The sequence below is a fragment of the Macrobrachium rosenbergii genome, chromosome 35, assembly GCF_040412425.1.
Source record: "Macrobrachium rosenbergii isolate ZJJX-2024 chromosome 35, ASM4041242v1, whole genome shotgun sequence".
Lineage (NCBI taxonomy): Eukaryota > Metazoa > Arthropoda > Malacostraca > Decapoda > Palaemonidae > Macrobrachium > Macrobrachium rosenbergii.
The window spans coordinates 3,405,373-3,427,877 of NC_089775.1; the positions used below are offsets into that span (position 1 = coordinate 3,405,373).

At 38.5% G+C, this 22,505-nt stretch overlaps 1 protein-coding gene across 1 annotated transcript; it reads left to right on the forward strand.

The window, feature by feature from the left end:
* The first annotated feature begins 830 nt into the window (after positions 1-830).
* Positions 831-19,628, forward strand: pic (DNA damage-binding protein pic). Its single transcript, XM_067134150.1, is given in 25 exon segments — positions 831-983; positions 2,963-3,111; positions 3,642-3,768; positions 4,250-4,385; positions 5,295-5,433; positions 5,966-6,115; positions 6,980-7,121; positions 8,413-8,634; positions 8,898-9,057; positions 9,176-9,284; positions 10,227-10,405; positions 10,922-11,082; positions 11,408-11,538; positions 11,996-12,180; positions 12,500-12,623; positions 13,075-13,282; positions 13,821-13,999; positions 14,227-14,307; positions 14,722-14,809; positions 14,812-14,891; positions 15,066-15,175; positions 16,215-16,384; positions 16,763-16,880; positions 17,409-17,517; positions 18,028-19,628. Coding segments are annotated over 25 exon segments (3,411 nt in total). The 5' UTR covers positions 831-913; the 3' UTR covers positions 18,112-19,628.
* Positions 19,629-22,505: the final 2,877 nt, after the last annotated feature.

Here is a 22,505-nt window from a genome sequence, read left to right on the forward strand (position 1 = left end):
CAACCATTAGATAATTTTTTATACGCGCAACATTCGTTTTGAAAGCTCTTTCTTATTGGCGCAATAATCATTTTTAAGGCTCGCAATAATCTGTGATAAGATTATTGCAGTTCAGTAATAAACAGAATAAAAAAATACTGCCAGGATTAAAATCTTAAATTCAATATGAGTAATTATTGTTTATTTTTTGGCTATTGTAAAAATATTCTATCAACTGGGTATGACTGCCTGTTGATAATAGATATTGCATTATGTAATGAAAGCTATTTCCATGGAAAAATCCTTATCTGTTACAAAATATATATGAATATACACTGAATTATCAAAGCACTTATTTTAAGTTATAGGTCAAAATTGAATAATTACTTATATTAAAGAATATTCTGATTGTTCCCATGAGAGGAAAAATGTTGCAAATCCAAAGATATTTAGTCCATAATTCCTGTTTTATAGGTAATATGTCATGTAATGAAGAAAATTTAGTTTTAATTTTAAATCACCTACAGGCAACGCTGAGTTACTGTACTTATAATTTCTATGAAGAAAACTCATAAATTAAAGGCTGTTTAGTTTATAATGCCAATTATGAAGTTTAATGTTGTATAATAAATAAAAAAAGCGAATAAATATTTTAGCTTAAATATCTATCAATCGACGGCTGTCAACCGAATCACTTTTATTGTTATTTCACTGATAAAAAAGTGCAAATTCCATGGTTTGCAGCCTAAAATATTTAATATAGATTTAGTTTCACACAACCAAACATTAAAAACCGCAAAAATACCATTGCAATGCCGCCAAAATACGAGAACCACGACTAAAAAACGCTGGGTCCATCTGCGCGCCCGAAGAAGAATCTCGTCAAAACAACGTCACTGTTGGTGTTAGGTTCTCCTTCCCCTGTCATGTAAATATGGCTGCAGCCGCTTACAACTATGTTGTTACAGCTCACAAACCGACGGCCGTCACAGCTTGTGCTACAGGTAATGCAGGGGAGGTTGTTTTGTAGTGATTAGAGGCGCCGCCCTTGGTGAAAATGAGGGTTATATGTGTCGATCTTTTCCGAGGCCGCCGGTGGCCATTACCGCAGAGGCGTGGGATTCGTACGTGTTTGAAAAGTTGTCGTGTTTTTGTCTTTCGTTTTGGAAACTGCTCGGTGTTTTTGTTTAGTATGTTTAATTTTATGAATGTTTGTTTTTTTAATAATGCTTAATTATTATTTAGATTGATATTCAACGTTTAAAACGATAAAATTGTTTCGAAATTCTCGGACCTGCAACATTCGTGCGTCACCCAAAAATTGTTTTTATTTTCAGGTTTTTCGAAATTCCTATAATTTCTTAACCGAATATATTTAATTTTATGAATATATTTATTTAAATAACTAGTAGAATAAATTTACAGAATAATATATAGTGAAAAAACACAACTTTCGAAATTCCCGGAACTCGAACGCTGCGGTCACGTAAAGTTGTAAACAATCTCGAGTCTTATCAATAATAAACAAACAATAATAATGATTCATCATTATTTCCTTAATTCTGACATGCCAGACTTCACTCTACGTTAATCATCATGACAATAATGACATACTGATGAATATGAAACACCAAAATAGCTTAAATGTCAAAGGGAAGAATTAACTAACTCAGACTAGGGTTACCCATCAGTCACGTGGTCCTACAAGGCGGGTATATTGCACTATAATGACATTTAGGTAAAATGGTTAATTATTTAGGTAAAAGGGTCGATTTGATGGGTAAAAAGGTTAGTTTGTTAGGTAAAAGGGTTAATTGGTTAGGTCAAATGGTTAATTGAATCTGCTGCAGTTGCTCAGATGAGGTTAAAAAAAAAAAAAGACCTTGAATTGGGAAGACATCAGAGTAAACCCAACAAGACCAGGTTACACTTGCGTTTGAAGTGTACGAAGGTGTAGACCCGAGGAAACAAGCCGGGAATGTGTAGCCTATACGCACACTTGTACACACCACAGGGAAAATTATATTGAAGTAGAAACCAGGACTTGGGAAATGTGATTGTGGGTGGAATAAAATATGATGAATTAGGCCGTTAACAAGAAATAAAACCACTGGAAGGTGAATTAACAATATTACAAAAAAGAGCGCGGCGCCAGGAGAATATTCCAATAAAGAGCTCAGGGCCTAAAGAGAGAAAGACTACAGGCCTAGGTGAATTATTATTATTATTATTATTATTAGAAGATAAAACCTATTCATATGAAATAAGCCCACCAAAGTGGTCATGGACTTGAAATTTAAGCTTCCAAAGAATGTTAAGGTGTTCATTAGGAAGAAATAAGACGAGGTAAAGGAATATCTATAAAGAAGAGTTTCCACTTATTAAAAAAGAAGAATAACTCGATAGCGAAAGGTAAATACGCAGATATTAGAGTATCGCAGAAGATATAAGAGCTTTAAATTACAAACTACCTGTTGAAAAGAAATGTAGAATATTTGAAAGAACCAGGAGAATAGAAACAAACCCAGTTACCGAGAAACCAAGACATTTAGGTGAGAACTTACTGAATCGGGTAAAACTGCCGATTGGGTTAGTCGCGCTGGGTGTTTTCCACGGCTCGCCAACTGAATATCTGCCAAAATTGGTCAATTTGGGTAATTTACAACGAGCAAAAAGCAAAAGAAAGTCGCATTTCAACAGGGATGCCTCCTAGCATAACCTCCCTTAACCTAACCTAACTTGAGTTGACATTTCCTGACCTGGCTAAGGGTTTTGTCCTCTTCCCAAGGCCCTCCCATCTTTCCCTGTTCCAATATGGATATACTAGCCTATGCCTCCCTCCCTCAACCTTCCCTTAAACTGATTTTGTGCGTAAAGAAAAAGAAGGTGGTGAGGTTACCCTAAGGTAGGTTGGTTAGGATAATTCATAAAGAAAATTGTTTTTAACACTGCGCTTCCTAAGCCTTTCGCATTCCCATTTCAGGGCACCTGACATCGCCAACAGACCTGAACCTGGTGGTGGCGAGGAACAACCGCGTAGAGCTCCACTTGGTGACCCCAGAGGGCTTGCGTCCGCTGAAGGAGCTGACTATTTACGGGAAGATATCATGTATGCATTTATTCACGCCGCAGGTGAGATGGTTACAGAGTTTTCCAGCCGAGTATGTGGCTTTTGCCTTTTTGACTTTCAGTGGTAGATTTTTGGGATCTCTCCAAGATAGTGACCCCCAGGGGTTTTTGGGTGTCGTTATCTAAGACTAATATTTCTTGGGGGTCAATGTCTTTGTGATATTTTAACCCTGGGGGGGTCACTATCTATCTAGGAAAGATCCATTTCTTGAATATGAAATATGAACCATTATTATGATAATATATCTGATGTATATAGTATTGCAGTGTTAATGGTATTAAGAGTTATAATATGTCAATTTTTGTTTAATAGTTTTAATAGCAGGCATGAATAATCAATGTGTCTTATAGACTTAAGTTGTAGCCTTATGTCCATAACTTTGCCCGAAGATCATTGCTTAATTCATACACAGAACAGCTTTATAAGAGTACGACTAAGCCAGCAGATCTCTTGAACTATTTTAGAGTAGTCAGTGACAACAAGCCAATAGTTTTACTGAATATTAATATCTGGCATTGTTTTATCACCACAGGACGAGTCGAAAGACTTGCTCTTCATCCTGACCATGCGTTACTGCGCAATGATTTTGGAGTGCGAGGGAGATGGGGAGCATTTTGAAATCCTAACCAGAGCACATGGAAATGTCGCGGATAAAATTGGTACGTACGATTTAAGATTTTTGTGATTGCACTTTTCAGGAGAGCTGTTACTGTACATGATCCATTTAGGTTTGTTTTGGGTTGTATTTTTGTTTCCAGAGATTTTAATTACGAGACTTTCATCTAGAATGAAAAAACATCATTTAGTGTCAGATTCAAGTACCTGCGTAATCATTTGCAATCTTGTACACTTCTAGATATTTCAATTCAGATCATTAGTTTGCATTTGCATGGGAAAATAGTTGATCTGCTTGAATAGGGATATAGAATTGTATGTGTACGAGTTTCAACTTTGTCAGAATCAGGTTTTTATCAGTGATAAATCAGAACATGTCCACAGTTTGCAATTGTACCCTTTGTTTTACGATACTTGAGAGGGAAGAACATTAAGAAGGTATCCTGTGTTAAAAAAAGTCAGAACATTTTTATGGTTTCGTGCGTGTGAGTTTTTAACATTCCCCTTCTTACTGTGACCACCTAGGAAAGGCGTGCGAGACCGGAATGATAGCCATTGTAGACCCACAGGCCCGGTGTATTGTCCTCCGCTTGTACGAAGGCCTTATCAAAGTGATTCCCCTCGATAAGGATAACAGCGAATTGAAGGCCTATAATATTAGGTGAGTGTTTTGTCATTTTTTGGTATTTTAAATGAAATTGTTGGTAATAGTTCTTAGAAAATGATTCCTTTTGAGTATTGTGTGAACACTTGCTAAGATTACGAGGATATGTCATGTGGTGCCATTGGCAATCTTAATTTGCAGTCATCAGTAGATTAACTGAATTGCAGCGACATCTTTGACCTTTCATGTTAACAGGAAGCATAAAGTCAATCTAGTTTAATAAGAGTAAGTATAAAATCATCTCAGAATTTTGCATTAAAAATTCTTATTGTGATTTGACCAAACTACTGAACATCACTTCCAGGCTGATGTGAGCTACTGGAACATTTTTTCTTCCAGCATTCAAGTGGATGAAAACTAAATGAAGTAGTCAGTTTGGAAGGACGTTTTATCTCTCTATGAGGAAGTCAAAAGCTAAATACAGGCAGTCCCTGTTTATTGGCGATCTGGTTTTTGGGGCTTGTCTAGCGACAAAAAGGCACTGATATGTTCCAATTTCCGCTTATTGGGGCCGATAATCGGGTATTGGTGCCGATACATACTTAACAGAGGTGCCGATCTTTGGTGGTTGGTGGCGAAAATCGCCGATTTTCGCTTATCGTCACGCCATTGGAACGGAACCCTCATTGATAACCGGGCACTGTCCGTACTGTACATCCGTACAGAGGGCAAATATAGACAAGTCCATTTCATAGACTACTTTGTGTATTGCATTGAGGTTTGTTCTCTCCTGCCAGTGAGCTATCCACCTTCCTAAACTTGACCTTTCTCTGAGCAGAAATCCATCTGGCCAGCATTATGAGAATCTAGGGAGGGGAATCATTGGTGTGGTTAGTCGAAACAACTTTAGTGGTAATCACAAATGCTGTCTTCCCCTTGAATAAATATAATTTTATTTATTTTCAGAGTGGATGAGCTGCAGATTCAAGATATAGCATTCTTGTATGGCTGCTCAAACCCCACCATCATCATCATATACCAAGACACTCACGGACGTCACATCAAAACCCACGAAATCTCTCTCAAGGAGAAGGAGTTTTCCAAGGCATGTTGGCTCGAATATCATTTGTACTGGTATAGCATGTTTAATTTAATGGCTTATCAATTTATTCTTCGGTGCATATTTGTTAGATCCCGTAGATGGTAGTGTCATTTGTGCACCTCAACTGTGAGGTTTTTTCTCCTGTTACACCTTTAAAACCTTTGTGCTTTCAATTCAAGACCTTTGTGCTTTCAATTTTCCTTTCAGCAATGATCTTATAGGTCCAAGTACTTGGCCTCTGCCCCAAATTTTGTATTCCATAATTGATCAGGACATCAAATCTTCAAAATTTTGTATTCCATAATTGATCAGGACATCAAATCTTCAAATTTTGTATTCCATAATTGATCAGGACATCAAATCTTCAAATTTTGTATTCCATAATTGATCAGGACATCAAATCTTCAAATTTTGTATTCCATAATTGATCAGGACATTCAATCTTCAAATTTTGCATCCCATTCCATTCCGTATTTGTCCGAAGAACACTCGAAGCCATACATTATCAGGACACCCCATCTTCTCTCATTGCCAGATGCCGTGGAAACAAGACAACGTCGAGACCGAGGCGTCGATCATCATCACAGTTCCTGAGCCGTACGGAGGTGCCATCATCATCGGACAGGAGACAATCACGTACCTGACTGGCACCTCGCATGTCACAGTGGCTCCCCCGCTCATAAAGGTAATGTTCTTAAAAATCTGTGGGGTGTCCGGTTCTCTCCTCAGGTGCATTGTATCACGCAGTTCTGACTAGTGCCGTTCTTCGTGTCCTCGGTAACGATTTCGTCCGATTTCTCTGATCCGCTGAGGCATTTATAGTTACTCAGACATTCTAAGGTGACTAGGGTGGGGAGAATGAGGAATTCTTGCGTTGCCAAATGTCTGATGATGATGAAAGTAATGTGCTTGATAGAGTCTGTTACAATAAGTTTTCTAAAGTAAAGGTATGCATTTTAAAACTTATTGGTCTTGGTAATACAAGAAAATTGGGGTAGCCTAAAGCTGTAATGCATGTTGAAGCATTGCAGAATGAGGACGCAACAAGAGATTAAGTCATTGATTCATTGATTATTGAACTCGATTCCTACGATGCAGGCTCCTGTGAAGTTGAACTTTTATGCAATGTTATGTATAGAACTTATATGCCTTGTTATGTACAAAGTTTGTGTATGTATATATAAAGAATGACAAATTGTGGATACATGTATGTACTAAACATTTAAAGAATTAATCTTGAGAAAATGCAATCCTGTAAACCTTAAATAATTGCTAAAGAAAAAAATAGATGATGAATTTGTTGGAAAAAGTACGTATTCCTGAATACATACCTACCTAAAATTTCGTTGTTTTTTGAGTGCATGCAGTTTATTGAACTTGCTCGTTTTCACTTCTCAAGGAAGAGATTTTGGGTGAGCCCAGTGGGACTGCGGCCAGTTAAACTGTTTCAAAGTGATTGGCTACTGTAGTAGATTATTCTGGTAAAGAATTATCCCAAACGTAAGTTGCTAGCATTGAAATTAAATCGATTAACTTTGGTTTTTGACAGACGAGCACCATAGTCTGCTACGCAAAGGTGGATTCCAACGGCTCAAGGTACCTCATGGGAGACATGTCTGGCCGCCTGTTTATGTTGCTTTTGGACAAACAGGATGATCGAGTCGAAGCGACGGTCAAGGTGGAGCTTTTAGGTAAGTGAGGTTTAAATTAATGCGTTTTCACTCCCTTTACATTGAACTGTGTCTTGGCAAATAATAGATTACCGTATACTAAATATATAAAACCTATCAGCCACTTTTTACTAGATACGTATATAATTGTCGTAACCACAATGCCCTCTTAACCTTTTCCTGGTCAGGTTGGTAATGTGGCCTTGTTCTGGTCCTCTGGTTGTGGGTTAGAGTCCTGCTACGGACATCAGAATACCTCTGTGTTTTTGCATTTGGATCTAAGGCTTTTTAATGACAAACTCATCCAAAAATTGTGGAGAAACTGAGGTTACAAGGGCATTATAGTTTTTATTATTAACATAACCATTTAATGTTCCAAGTTTTGGCTCAATGAGTTGTTTTCTGAGCAAAGTGTCTTGGGGTGTGTGTGCATGTTTGTTTGGGGGGCAATTTTTCTTTTGTGAGGGTAACTAACCAGTCAGTTTCAATCAAACTTGGAGATAGCATCAAAGGAAATATTAGGGACAGTAGGGTTCTTTGCAGAGTGCCTTCAGAACTACTGGCCCAGAAATTGTATTACTGTACCTCCTTTAGATTTTCTTTCTTCCATCTACTTTCCAAGTCTCTCTAACAATTGACTATGGATGCAAAAATTTGAGGTTTTCCTTTTGTTACACCTTTCAAACCTTCTCACTGGCATTTCCGTTCCAGCTGAATGGTTCTTTGTCCCAGTGCATCTATATTGTTCAACCCCTTCCTTTTAGTAGCCCCTTTCAACTTCTCAGACACTTCCAGGGTCTGGCTCTCTGATTGGTAACACAGTCTACTAATTAAGAAAGACCAGGTATTATAGCCTGCACATTCATATATTCTAGACTAGATGTAGCTAACAGCAATTCCTCATAGTTCCTAACCTGAACTAACTTGTACTTTATGCTAAACTTTCAACTTGAAAGATTTCTTTAAAAATTTATGACATCTAAAATGGTAGCAAAGCAAAAAAATGGATAATAATTTAGCTGGTAAGTACAGAAGACTGCTAAGTTGAGGTGCTACTTCAGTTATAAAAGTTATTCCCTTTCAGAGAAATATTTTGAAAACATGAATAACTTGTGTGGAAAACGAGGTCTTTCGTAGGCAGCCTTGCTTATTTAGTCATGAAAAAGAGTAGATGTGTTAAACTCTTGTGCTTAGTCATTCATTATTTCCTGACTTTCGCTGAAATTTTGTCGCTCGTACCAATGTATCTCATGACATTTTGAAAAACACGTTTTAGTTTAGCTCTATTCTTAACGATGGCTTTCCATTGCAGGTGAAATCTCGATCCCAGAGTGTCTCACGTACTTGGACAATGGTGTCGTCTTCGTGGGCTCCAGGCTGGGAGACTCGCAGCTCATAAAACTCAACACAGAGCCCGATTCCTCCGGCCAGTACGTTTCTGTCATGCAGACCTTCAATAACTTGGGTCCCATCATTGACATGGTTGTTGTCGATTTGGAACGGCAGGGACAGGGCCAACTTGTAACCTGTTCGGGTGAGTCACGAATTTAGGTCAGATAGGAGCTGAAAAATGTCTACATATTAAAGAATATGCAATTGCGTGGGTTTTCCTTCTGTTAAACCCTTCAAACCTTCTTACTATCGATGTGCGTTTCGGCACTGAACGACCTCACAGCTCCCAGCTCTTGGCCTTTGGCGTAAATTCTGTAATCTAAATTGTTTTATGTGAAGTTTTACATTTACAGAGACTGTAGAAGGAAAGTTAGAACATCAAGTTCGAATCTGCTCTAATTTCAGGGGCCTTCAAGGAAGGATCTCTCCGAATCATCCGAAACGGGATCGGCATTCACGAGCAAGCTTCCATCGAGCTGGAGGGCATTAAAGGAATGTGGTCTCTGAGCGTGAACTCGCCAAAGCATCACAACACGATCGTTCTCTCGTTTGTTGGTCTTACGAGGTACGTTTTTGCTCGACTGACTTTTAATTCAAATGAAAATAAGTGAGGGAGTTGATGCTATCTGTATTCTGGCATATTTAGGTGTTGTCGACGCTTTACCTTTCGCGGTTTGTTTCAGGGTGCTCACACTAAGCGGAGAGGAAGTAGAAGAGACGGAGATTGCCGGATTCGTCTCCGATCAGCAGACTTTCCTGTCTTCAAATGTCATTTACGAACAGCTTCTTCAGGTAAGTCCCCCAAGAAGCATCAAGGCTGCTGTTATCATTTAGGATGATGTATATGACAGGCATAAAACCCCTTATTCCCTGGCAGAGATATAGACTATCCAAATTAAGTTATTGTTCTGTGTGACTACTATTACTTAGTAGCGACGAGCTGCTTTAATAGCAGGAAGTAGGCAGCTTACAAATGGCAGGCTAGTTGTTCCTGATGTGTTGGTTTCAATTGTAGCTCTACCCACGCAGGTTCTGACAACATCCTTCTGTTCCCATTTCGTGAGATTCTGGTGACATTATCTGCCAAAAGTTATAGGGACATTTTGACATGTTGTTTTTCCACTTTTGAGCATACCACTATAAAGTCAAGGATATTCACTTCAAAATGACATAAAAACAAGTATTATGCCATGAAAAATAAATTCACAGTGAGCAGTAAAAGGGAAACATTACCATGTATGTAATTATTCTGAGTGTGTTTGCCAGTGATGAATATTGGTACCCCCCTCAAAATCTTAAAGGGTCATGTGTCTTTTGTATACAAAAGACTCAGAAAAGGAGAGGGGATTTTTAAGGCTCTCTCACGTGGCTCATAGTTTCTTAAACTACGGGCAAATGTAGCTAGTGCACTAATGTGTATCTGGAAATATGTTGTATGTTGATTTCGCACAAGTACAATTTTCCCTTTTGGGAATGTCTGACGAAACATGATCCTCTTTAGTTCGTTGGTCTCTGTATAAAAAAGCTGGGATTTTGTCTTTGATGTATCTATGGATGTTATATTTTGAAGTAATTGTTTAGTATCATACTAACAAGTCATTAAAATGCAATGCAGGTTGATTATAACACTACTGTACAGCTTTGAAAAACTAGATCACTGACTAGCCCCAGCTGTGAAGTTAACGCAATTTTAATTTCAACTGATTATTATCGGTTTGTTTTTCGTATTGGTAGGTCACTGGCAGTTCCTGCCGTTTAGTCAGCGAAAGCAGCGGCCAGTTGGTTTGCGAGTGGCGGCCACCGGAAGGACGGAACATCTCCGTAGTTGCAGCGAACACCAACCAAGTGGTGGCGGCGGCTGGCCAACACATCTACTACCTCACCATCCAGCCTAACACACTGCAACTTGAGGCGTAAGAAATGTGTTTAGCTTTCGTTTGTTTGAAAAGAAGCCGCGTCCCACCAGTTGGGTGGCTTCAGATGAAAGTGGGCACATCACTGTTGCATTCATAGGTTTTGTAATTGAGTTTTTGATGAGGCTTATGCAGAAATATTCCACCATAGTGTTGCTGCTTTCCGTGATGTCCAAGTTTATATATTATTATTATTGGGAGGTTGTAAACACATAGCAAATTTGCCAGTCTTTTTGGAGAAGTTTATGGAAAAAATGGAAGGTGGCTGACTAATGGTCTATAAGGAAGCCAGTTTTGAATGTATGCTTCTTAAATCTGATCACATTTCAGCGATAAGATTCCCTTTATTGAAAACAATCATATTTTACTAATAACCACCACAGTGTTCTTTGGAAACCTGAATTTTAAGTCAGTGGCCCCTTTGGTAGGCTTGTTCTATATGAGTAGGGTTCATTTTTTGAGTAATAATAATAGTTTGACTGGTACTGCAATTAAACAACTTATTTACACATTCAGCTCGACAACAGTGGAGCACGAAGTGGCCTGCCTTGATGTCTCGCCTTTGTGGGAGGAGGAGATGGCTTCCGTTGTGGCTGTTGGTCTCTGGACTGACATTTCTGCTCGGGTCCTGACCTTGCCCACCCTCGAAGAAAATGCCAAAGAATTCCTTGGTGGAGGTATGTGCATTGGCTTACTTTTGCAGTGAATTACAGTTCCCGCCATGTGTACACAGTGCATGTAGGCATTACCATCAGTGCTCCTCCCTGGCTGGTCCTTTGATGTAGGCATCATCTCATATTCTCTGTCTTCCAACCTAACAAAAGTGCAGCTGGAGTTTTCCTCCTGTTCTTACTCTTTACTGCATTTTTCATGTTTCAGTAAAAAGGAATTGCTAGTAATTTTTTCATGTTTCAGTTTTGTATAACCTTGTCTAAACAGTCCCAGTGTGAGTAGGTAAGGTATATGAGTAGTCTGCTATTCACAATGTTTATTTATTACCAGATATAATTCCTCGGTCGATAATCATGACAACGTTTGAGGGTAACCATTATCTCCTGTGTGCCATGGGAGATGGACAACTTTTCTACTTCACGTACTCTCCTTCGACTGGTTACCTCTCTGACAAGAAGAAGGTGAGTCCTTCTCTAGCTTTGTCTGTCCAGGTTGTTAAGCGTTCGTTGTTTCTGGTGGAATGAGAATTTTGAGAAGTTACTTTCCTTAGCATTGTTTTAAGTCAGTAAATGTTAATAGCCAAACTACAACCCAAATTGGGAAAACAGTAATGACAAACCTAAGTGACCCCAGAGCCAGTTTGTGGGACCATTATGTGAATTAAACAGTTACAGACACCTCCCAGCTTACAAACGAGTTACGTTCCGGACGGGCGTTTGTATGTTGAAGTGTTTGCAAGTTGGTTACTGTACTCTTCATGCCTGTTTAAGTACATATAAAATCAGTACAGTACTGAATGTTTGTAAGTTTGAATGTTCATAAGTAGGGTGGTGTCCGTACTTTATTTGTAATGTCTACCAGGTTTATTTTCAAAATTCAAAACCGATTGATTTTCTCCCCCTTCCAATTTCATGCCAGGTTGTTTTGGGCACCCAACCCACAACGCTCCGCAGATTTCGTTCTTTGTCGTCGACCAACGTCTTTGCCTGCTCGGACAGACCAACGGTCATTTACTCGTCCAATCACAAATTGGTGTTTTCCAAAGTCAACTTGAGAGAAGTTACGCACATGTGTCCTCTCAACGCAGAGGCTTATCCAAGCAGGTAATCAGCTGTTTAGTTTTCCTTTGAGTAATAGTAATTTAACTTTCCCGCTGAGTTCATTTTCTAGGATCTTTGAAGGAAAGCCTCTGGGTTTTTCTTTAGAAATGAAAGCAGGAGCGAGGTTGAGTTGATGAGGTTGGACTGCAAAGCAGTAAGAGCAAATAGAGATCTGTATAATACTTCAGATTGAAATCAGCCCAGTGGCTCCTTCAAGACACAAGATGTCTACAGTCATTAGTGATCTGTTTAAAACCAAATACAATTTACCATAGCAGAACATTGTCTTATTTGTTTCATACTTCTTCACAAATTTCCGCAGTTTGGCTCTTGCCACGAGCGAAGGCATCACCATTGGAACCATCGACGAGATTCAGAAACTGCACATCCGCACCGTACCTTTAGGAGAAACCGCACGTCGTATAGCATATCAGGAAGAAACGGAGGTGGGTGCGCTGTGTAGTTCTCTGAGAAGGACGTTTTATCCTAGCAACAATTCTCGAAGAGGATTGTAATGTAGAGTAGTTATATATCTTTGTGAGGGGGCCAGGCCTCCTCAGGACATTTTAAACCATATACACAGGATGTATATATAGTTATATGAATTTCTAGATGATTAAATATATGTATTTGTAGATATTTCCTATATGAACCCCTTATAAATTTAAATAAATTCTTTTTAGTTACCTGTTTAATTTTATTATGGCATCAATAACCTAGATGTTGTGATGCCAGTTTTAGCAGTCATAAATCAATCAATCATTCTCTGAGATGGTGTATAGATCACCATCTTTCACTGTCCATAGGTCCCACACCTCTTCACCTGACAGTTTATAATCTGTTCACAACACGCGTGTAAGTTCCTCTTTCGTTAAACTCTGCTCTGTGTCCCCACAGACGTTCGGTGTCATCACAATGCGCGTGGACGTCATGGACAGCAACGGCATAAGAAGCGGAGGCATGTGTGCCTCCCTGGGAGCCCACTCATCGTCGTCCGCCTCGAACACATCCAGTTTGCTCAAGCCCCCTGTTCAGCCACCACCAGAACCTGGCCAAGAGGTTGAAACTCACAATCTGCTTATCATATCACAAAATACATTTGAAGGTGAGGATGTTATATGGATCTAAATTTAGTCTGATTCATCAAGGCTGATCTAGAGAGGAATTGGAAAGCAGTAGTTTGTATCTTTGTAATCCAAGACTCACTAAGAAATATTTTACAAAATGGACATTTCCTGAGCTGTAAAAAAGAACATTTAATCACGAAGGAAAGATGTAATGGTTTTTTTGTGTTGAAATGGTATGATGCCTTTAATGGTGGGAATACAAACTACTTTATTAGCTCAGAGAAATGCATAGGAACACATCTACCTGTTTAATTTTTGAGACCACACAGCAGTGGGTGTTTAACAGATACATTTAGTCACAAATGATATTTGTACATCTCGGTAATGCATTCATTTGTTTGGTTATGAATCCCCTCTTATATCAGTTTTATCAGTTTGAAGGTGAATTTGTTTATTTGATATGGGCCATATGTTCTTTGGGATAAATAAAGTGATTTTGTGTCACTGTAGAGACCCATTTCTGTTTGTAGTTTATTTTATTTGCGCTCTTTTACCAACTTTTTTTTTCTCTCACAGTCCTGCACTGTCACAGTTTCCACGCCGGGGAATATGCCCTGAGCATCTGTTCCACGAAACTGAAGGATGACCCCACAATATACTACGTAGTTGGCACTGCATTAGTCAATCCTGAGGAGTCTGAATCAAAACTGGGTCGAATTATTCTCTTCTCCTTCACGGACGGGAAACTTCAGCAGGTAATGGGAATGACTGTAGTTTGATATTGATGATTTAATGGTGTACTAAACCGCTATGTTTCGCTTGTAGCTAATTTCTTTGAAGTGATATTCAAAATTTGAATTAATTTTAACAAGCGTACATTTCCATACTCTGTTGTATTTTTCAAAGGGTCTTTTACGGTGCAGTGTTGTCGTGCGAAAATATCATATTTCTAAAGATTAGATCGAATGTCTTGGTTTCGCAGGTGGCTGAGAAGGAGATAAAAGGAGCGTGCTATTCCCTCTGTGAATTCCAAGGAAAATTGTTGGCTGCAATTTCCAGCACAGTAAGTAAAGCGTTGATGTACGTTTTTCAGGTGCCTAAGTCTACGAATTAAAAGCTATTTTTCTCAGATACTGCGTACAGTATTAATGTTAAAATGGTACAGTTACTGCTCAACTTAACAGACCGCAACTCAGCGGACTACTGTACTTACCACCTACATTATCATCGTTCTGTTTTGCTATTCTGCCTTCTTAGATGTGATACAGTTTTAGATGAATCTCATAAATTTAATGTTAAGTGTAAAGTGTAGGTTAGTTTAGGTAAGGAACTTTGTCAAGTTCCTGTTGCAGATAAAATATCTAGATAATATTCAAGTACAGGCTGTTATACATGGTCTTTGTTACTTATTAGAAGTTGAGGTGGTGCTGTAATAAATTTACGTAGACTCAGCAAAAACACTAAATCTCCAACCCAGGTGAGATTGTTCGAGTGGACGAATGAAAGAGAGCTGCGGCTAGAGTGCTCCCATTTCAACAACGTCGCTGCCCTCTACCTGAAGACGAAAGGGACTTCATTCTCGTAGGGGACTTGATGAGATCCATGACCTTGCTGCAGTACAAGACGTTGGAAGGCAGTTTTGAAGAGGTAGGTCTGCTGTAATTTTCTGATAACGTGTACAAATGTTGTTACGTAACACATCTAAAATATATCGAGAAGTTGTGTATGGATGAGAACGAGTGTCTGTAGCTTTTATGCATGGTTTTGTTAGTGCTTGTAGTAGGGAATCATAGTTTTTATTGACTTATTGTCCATTTGCAGATTGCCAGAGATTACGATCCCAATTGGATGACAGCAATTGAAATCCTAGATGATGAACTATTCCTTGGTGCTGAACACTCATATAACCTCTTCGTATGTCACAAAGATAGGTAAGTATGCAGTGGCTTTTGTGAAGAGGGGTTTTAGGTTTTTTTAGCTCTGTCCTGTACACGTTTTAGAATGTCTAAGTCACGAAAATGTGGAACATGATGAATATATAAATAAAGATGAAATTCACGATGGAAAGAAAACAATGGAGTGCTGCAAGGCCTTTCGACTTGTCATCCTTTACTTAGCAGACTGAAGAAATAAAAAAAGTTTACAAAGAAAGCTCGTATAAATGACAGATGGGGATTACAAAGGAAAAAATATGTACCTGGAATCCAACACATATGAAGAATTAGTAGAACTTCCAAAACAGGGTTAAATATTTAAGAGGTTTGACAAGGAATAGGATCAACCATTCAGAAGGAGGGACAGGACAATTAAAAGATTCTACAACTCAATAATTCTCCTCCCCCCCCTTTTTTTTTTGTAAACAATAATTTTTGCAAGATGAACACTTTTACAAAATGTTTGATGGCATCCAAGATCCACTTCAGTTTGAGAAAGGAATATTGGGGGAAAATTTGGACAAAACATGGAAAAATGAGAATCTAACTGATAATAATTCCACTGTGATTTAGAAAACTAAAGGAACTTAGGTACAACAAAACATTTTAAAACACTCACTGATGGTGCCAATGAATTTATATAAATGCCTATACAGTATTTGAAAAATGAAATAAAAACAAAATTGTACTTAAATATAAGTAACTATTTAAAAGTTTGTGTGTGAGAATAATCAGTGATGTAATTCAAGTTACGAACGTGATTGTGTTATTGTTATGTAAAGTTCTTCTTAGTCAATTTCCCTTCCAGCACTGAATGATCTTATAGGTCCCAGCGTTTGACCTTTGGCCTAAATTCTGTATTCTGTTTTTCGCTTTTGCCGGTGTCTGCCCAAAGACGGTTTCATGTAATGAAAAAGCAGTGATGAACATTTACTAAATAACAAAAATAAAATGAATTTTTTGTCAAAATAGAAATGATATAATGTTGAAAGGACATTCTCCACATTTACTTTGACATTCCACTTCCCGTCTACAGCGCGGCAACGTCGGACGAGGAACGCCAACAGATGCAGGAGGTGGGACGCTTCCATTTGGGAGATTTCGTCAATGTCTTCCGTCACGGAACTTTGGTCATGCAAGGTGTACCTGAAGCCACCACGGTTACCCAGGGTTGTGTGCTGTACGGGACAGTCCACGGCTCTATCGGTAAGACTGCTTTTTCTGTTTTGAAGTTGAGGTTTTTATAGTAATCATCTCTAGAGTTTTGTTTAATTTTGGAAAAGAGCAGTGGAATGATCACTTGAAGATCATTGTTGCTGATCGTCATTAGTATTTTATGACTGGTTTTCACTTTATGGGGTCAGATGTAAAATTGTTTAAGGAGTAGGAGAAAAATTTGTTTATTGTAATTTCTCATTCCTCATACTAACAAAGTTTTTTTGGTGAGATGCAATATATGATGTACTTCAGATATACAAGTGCTAATGCGTTGGTCTTTAAAGTGAACATATAACATCCAGCAATACACATTTGTACAAGATATGAGCACAGTTAATGAAATTTGCGAACTGTTTTTTTTTTCAGGGTTGGTGACGAGCCTAAATTTGGACCTTTACAACCAGCTGCTCGAGATGCAGAAACGTCTGGCTAAGGTCATCAAATCCGTTGGGAAAATTGATCACGATTTTTACAGGAGTTTTAGGTTAGTTACAATAACATCTCAACTTAGTGGACTTCTGTATTTATCGGCAGCATTATTATGAATTTTTTTTGTTATGCTACCATTTTAGATGTGAAAGTGTAGATAAATCTCTTGAATTGAATTTTAAATGTAAAGTACAGGTTTGTCACTTATCAGAAATTGAGGTGTTACTACTGCTATCCTTTCGGTAATCCTACCTCACATTGATTAAGAAAGGGTTTGAAATTGTTTAATAGATGGTTTTGAAGTAGATTGGATTCTACGACAGTTTTGAAAGGCTTCAGAAAGACATTTGTCTTCAAACATTTGATTATATCAAGAAAATTCCCAGAATATATATTCAGACCCCATGAGAAGGTATTATCATCATTACCTCAGGTTCTTTGCAGCCTCATTACAACCCCTCTCATTCCTAAATTTATGTTCCAATTCCAGTTTATGATAGGAAACTATCTAGCATTCCTTAACCTGTCAATTCCAAGCTTCTTCATCTTTAGTTCTATCAATAAAACGGTCTTTGTTTTCCAGCACGGATCGCAAGACAGACAGGTGCGAGGGATTCATAGACGGTGATTTGATCGAGAGCTTCTTAGACCTTACGCCGGACAAGATGAAGGAAGTTGCGCATGGGTTGCTGGTGAGTATTCCACTCTCAGTTTGGTATGTCATTCATAATTTCGTTCACCACGCGAGTCAGATTTGAAGGGCATTTGGACTTGCCTGAAAAATGTGTAGTGGTATATCGCGGGAACTGGTACCAAGATGTCCTGAAACAGAGAGTATTTTCAAGATTTTTAAGCTTATCATTATTATTTTATACATTTTAACATTTATCATTTATGTGTGGTTTTGTATTCTTTTAGGGAATTTTAGATTTGTATGGGTATTAATGTTTTCCAAAGACTGATGAACAATTGCATAAATTGTTTTTAGTAGATTCTTATATTTCTCTTAGTAAAGAAAACCTGCCTTCAGGTCAAGATCTTGGGAGGAGGTGTAATTGTACACAAAGATGCGTGCATACTCAGGAATAGCCTTGAGTGCTTTTGTTAGTGTAATTAGTTTTGTAATTATTTTTTGTATCCTAGAGAATTCTTACACTAAAATGGTTTCATTCAGGTGACGACAGACTCTCCTTGTCTTTCAGATCAACGACGGATCTGGCATGAAGACGGAAGCCACACCCGACGACCTCATCAAGACGGTCGAAGAGCTGACCAGAATCCACTGAAGAACCAAACCACTTCGAGAAACACTTCTTCTTCTAAGCCGCAACAGGCCGGAACCACAAGGATTCACACATTGCTCACAAGCAACAGCCTCCACTGTGTCAGAAGGAACGGCCATCTTGTAAATGATCACTTAAAATTGTAAATAATGCAACAGAATTGAGAAGTGACAGATACGCGTAAACCGCGGACTTGTTTTACGTTTGCCGCAGCGATGGCCGCTTCCGGCCGTGCGCGGTGATCGCACGTCTGCGGACCCAGGATGATAGCATTGGTTAAAAGAACAAAAGAAACTTTATCTCCTATTTATTTAACTGTGTCTTTGGAACTTTGGCTGTGGTCTTCGTTTAAAAATATTGCGTACTTTTCTTTCGTTTGGCCGGCAGTGGCACCTCAACTTAATGGAGATTTCCGAGGTCTTCCCCTCCTGAAAAGTAACAAAATCCGATTAGTAACGAAGATTGGCATATATCCTACACGATACAGGGCCATGAAGTGATTGTTATACTTGAAAGTTTCAGAGAAAACTGCAAAATAAAGTTCCTATGAACATCTGTACATACAGCAGACTACTGTACAGTTTACCCGAACGGAAAATTAGCCTACTGCAGTAGTTCTTCCTGCTTGTGAGATTCTCACAAGATGAGGATAATACTGTACACGAAACTCATTATAGAAATACCATAGACACAAAAATCTTTCTCCTTTTTTAACAAAAATTACGACACTCTTCACATTGTCCTTCCCCCCTCTCTCTCTTTCCTACTGAACAACACATCTTAGAATTTCAGAGCACGTGCTCGCACAATGAAACACAATAGCTTGGCAAATTCGCTTTAAAGAAATTCGTGTAGAGAACTATTTTCGTACCCTCAATTAACGATTTATTTTGAAGTACACTGTACACACATGGTTCAGTTACATTCTTTTGGCCACAGGGTTTAGAATGAACATAATCACTAATACAATTTCTGTAAGGAACTGTCTGTATATGTTTAAATAAGATTTGAAGTACTGTGATTGCCTGTTCTGAAATGCAAATATGGTGTATATTCATGCAGTTACAATTATACCAAACATATCACAGAATTTCTGAGCACAATTTCACAATTAATAGTGACACTTTCACCCTTAAAAAATTATGAGTAGTCTGACCACTGTCGTTAGAACTTTTTAACACGGGAGAAAAAGTAACCACTAACACTTGGAAAACCAAAAACACAAAAGTACAAAATATTTATTTTGCAGACTTTGACACATCCATTAAGCTGAGGTGCCTGTGTTTTAACTTCAGAGGGGAGAGAGTGTGGGAGTGTTCTGCGAGAAAGTGTTGAGAGAGAGAGAGAGAGAGAAAGGAAGGAAATGTTCCAATATTTGGGTTGTTCTTTTTTATCCTAACCGAGAAATCATTTTTGTTCTCTTTCCCCTCATTGAGAAGTAAATAGTTTTAAGTTCAAAAGGTAACTTTAGGAACTACCTCCAAGCTAATGTGATTTGATAATAAATTGTAAGAAATTTGTCGCGTTGCTTTTTGACGGTCTCTGCCTATTGGGAAAAGGGACGATTTAGTGGCCTTTTACGTCTCTTCAGTAACCTAGAAGTTTACCTGACGTTAAAATCCGTGTTTGTTCATATTATAGTTGTCGTATAATCATTCATTTGGACAATAAGTTGGCTGCATGAAGGCATGCTAATAGCATCTTCAGGTTTGTGACAGAACTGTGTCACCAGGAGTACATGAAAGCGTTATTAAGGCTGTATTGTAATTTACAACAATAATCTCCTACAATACTGTATGAAACCACAGACTTACAGTTTGAAAAAAGGACTATAATATCAGATTAGCCTTATGTTTATCATTGACTGAGACACAATAATTTGTCAATAAACTTCCTAATACAGTATTTTAACAATAAACATTTACATAAGTTTACAATAATGACTAAAGAATTGTTTTAGCAATTGTTGTCAAAAAGAAATTTGCTAATGCTCTGCCAAATCACATGCAGTCTGTCATAGACTATGTAAAAATACCAATACAAAGATGTACACTTGGCTGATATTCTGTCAACAGCTAAAGCTAAAACTAATTGTTGGTAAGTAAGGCTGGGAATGGTACAGGAGTACCGTTGTCCATACATTTTTTCTCATCCTGTTCCCCTTCTGTTGGGGATTCAGTCGAAAGATTCATCAGGCCTCACCTCTTCCCCAGTTGAAGGCACCAGTTCAAACTCTGTATGACGATTTGTTTTTAAAAATATCCATCGTAGGTTGGACTCTGTCGTCTTTTCATTATAATCGTTTTGTAACAATGCAATCCTGAATTTGTCTCTCACCTTTTACAATGTGTAAGTGTAAAATTCTTGGTCCTCCGTCCCTTTTATTTTCATCGTTTTCACGGCCAATGACCAGTTATCAGTTATCCAATCTTAGCAGGTACAAGGTGTTGAATACCTTATTCATCAGCTTCCCACTCTAATGTTTTGCCTAGCAATACTGTTAGTTATTTCTTCAATGGCATCATCATTCTTGAAGCCTTTGAATCTATTCTTATATATATTGAAGGCTTTTCTATATTACATTCAAAAATTCGTTTCTGATTTCTTGCCATGACAAAGTTATGTTCTTAATTGCATTTCAAATTTTGAATTCCTACCAGAAAGTACAGTGTCTTGTATTCTGTAGCTTCAACAACCTGAGGGAATATGTTCTGTACACAGTACACTCGAATGTAGCCACAGCATCCAATTGCTGTGGATTTCCTGGAAAAGTATCTATAATGAGAATGACCTTGAAATATTCTTTCACTCCAGGAATGAAACAATGGAAAACCAATCTTGAAATTAAGTTATTGTCAGCTTGGCTTTCTTGCGGCAAAAATGTATACGGGAAGTAAGTCCTTGCTTGCTTTTGTTAATGCCCTTGTGTCTTCCGATTGGTAATTTGTGAAAGGCTTTAGTTTACAGCCAGCAACATTGCCTCGTAAACACACGGTCTTCAGATGCCTTCATTCCAGCATCGTCTCAGCTTCTCGGTGTATGTAAGTGCATTTGGGCGGACACTTCAAAGCAAGCTAATTTCATCTGCGTTGAATATTGCTTGGGCAAATATTTGTCTTCAACAATGATCCTTTGGAGTTTTTCCTAGAATTTTTTCTTCTTCAACCACTTCTTGAATTGCTGGAACCATCTGCGACTTGCTGTGAAGGGTTGAGGGCATTTTATCCCCAGGTGGATCCAACTGATGCCTCTCCTGGACGGTATGCCAACCACTGGGTTTTTCCTGCTGGGGATATACGATATGGTGCACCTAAATTCAGCGATGGCCAAGAGCTGGAGGTGTTGGCAAGTGGAATATGAATAATGGTTTTTTGGTTAGGGCAAGGTTCAGTGGTTGGTGGTCTGTTATGATAGGGTAAAAGTGTGCCCCCAAGTGTCTGGAGTTTTGGGTGGTCAGGTATTCAGTGAGAAGTTGGGTCTTCCAAGTTGACTGTTTATCCTATTATGGTGCCTGTGGTAAGCATGAGTTTGGCCCATGGATTGAGGAATGCCAGAATGATGGCAGCTGCCAGGTCAGCATCCTTGGAGGCTTTCAGTGTCCCACTGGGTAGGGCTCCAGGTTAGGGTCTTAGTGTTCCCACTGAGGACATTGTAGAGGGTAGATATAATTTGACCAGTCTTCATCAGGTACAGTATTTGGAGTGGGCAGTGGGTGGACACTGTTTACCGAGACTTAACCCAGGAATTCAACAATGGAAATCCCTGAGTGAAGCATTTGTTGGGACAAACTACCAAACCATCATTACAAAATGGGGAAAGGACGGTTCTGCCGTGCCTTGGGTGATCTAATAAGCTCTGGGCTGAGCTGACATTAGATCAGCCTCATATATACCAACCATTCCCTCAGTTTCTGACTTAGTGGTCAAACTTCTTTATTCTCGTGTTGCTCCATATCTAATTCTCATTTCAGTGCATTTCTTTTGGGCAAGTCCTGTATGAATTTATGGTTCCTTTCTGTTGTGCTACCTTATGCAAATAATTTAACATGCATTATTCTGGCACTTTTTGCCCTCCACAATCTACTTGCTCAACTTGATACATGTAAGACCTCTAATTCTTAGAGACACTCATTACCGATTGCATGTTGCTTGGGAAACACAAAAATAGAATGATATCTACACTTCATGGCTGCAACGTTCTTAGGTGAAGATGTTCCTTTGTGATTATAAACTCTGTGTATACTTCAGAAAACATTATCTATATTTTTTACTCTGCCAGACAGGTTCATTGACTTATAGCACCCACAAGGCCATTTTGTTTTTCAGAACAAACCAGGAGATAAAACTCTTCTGAAATTTTATGGTGCAAAAGAATGATTTACTTGATAAGCCTTGGCC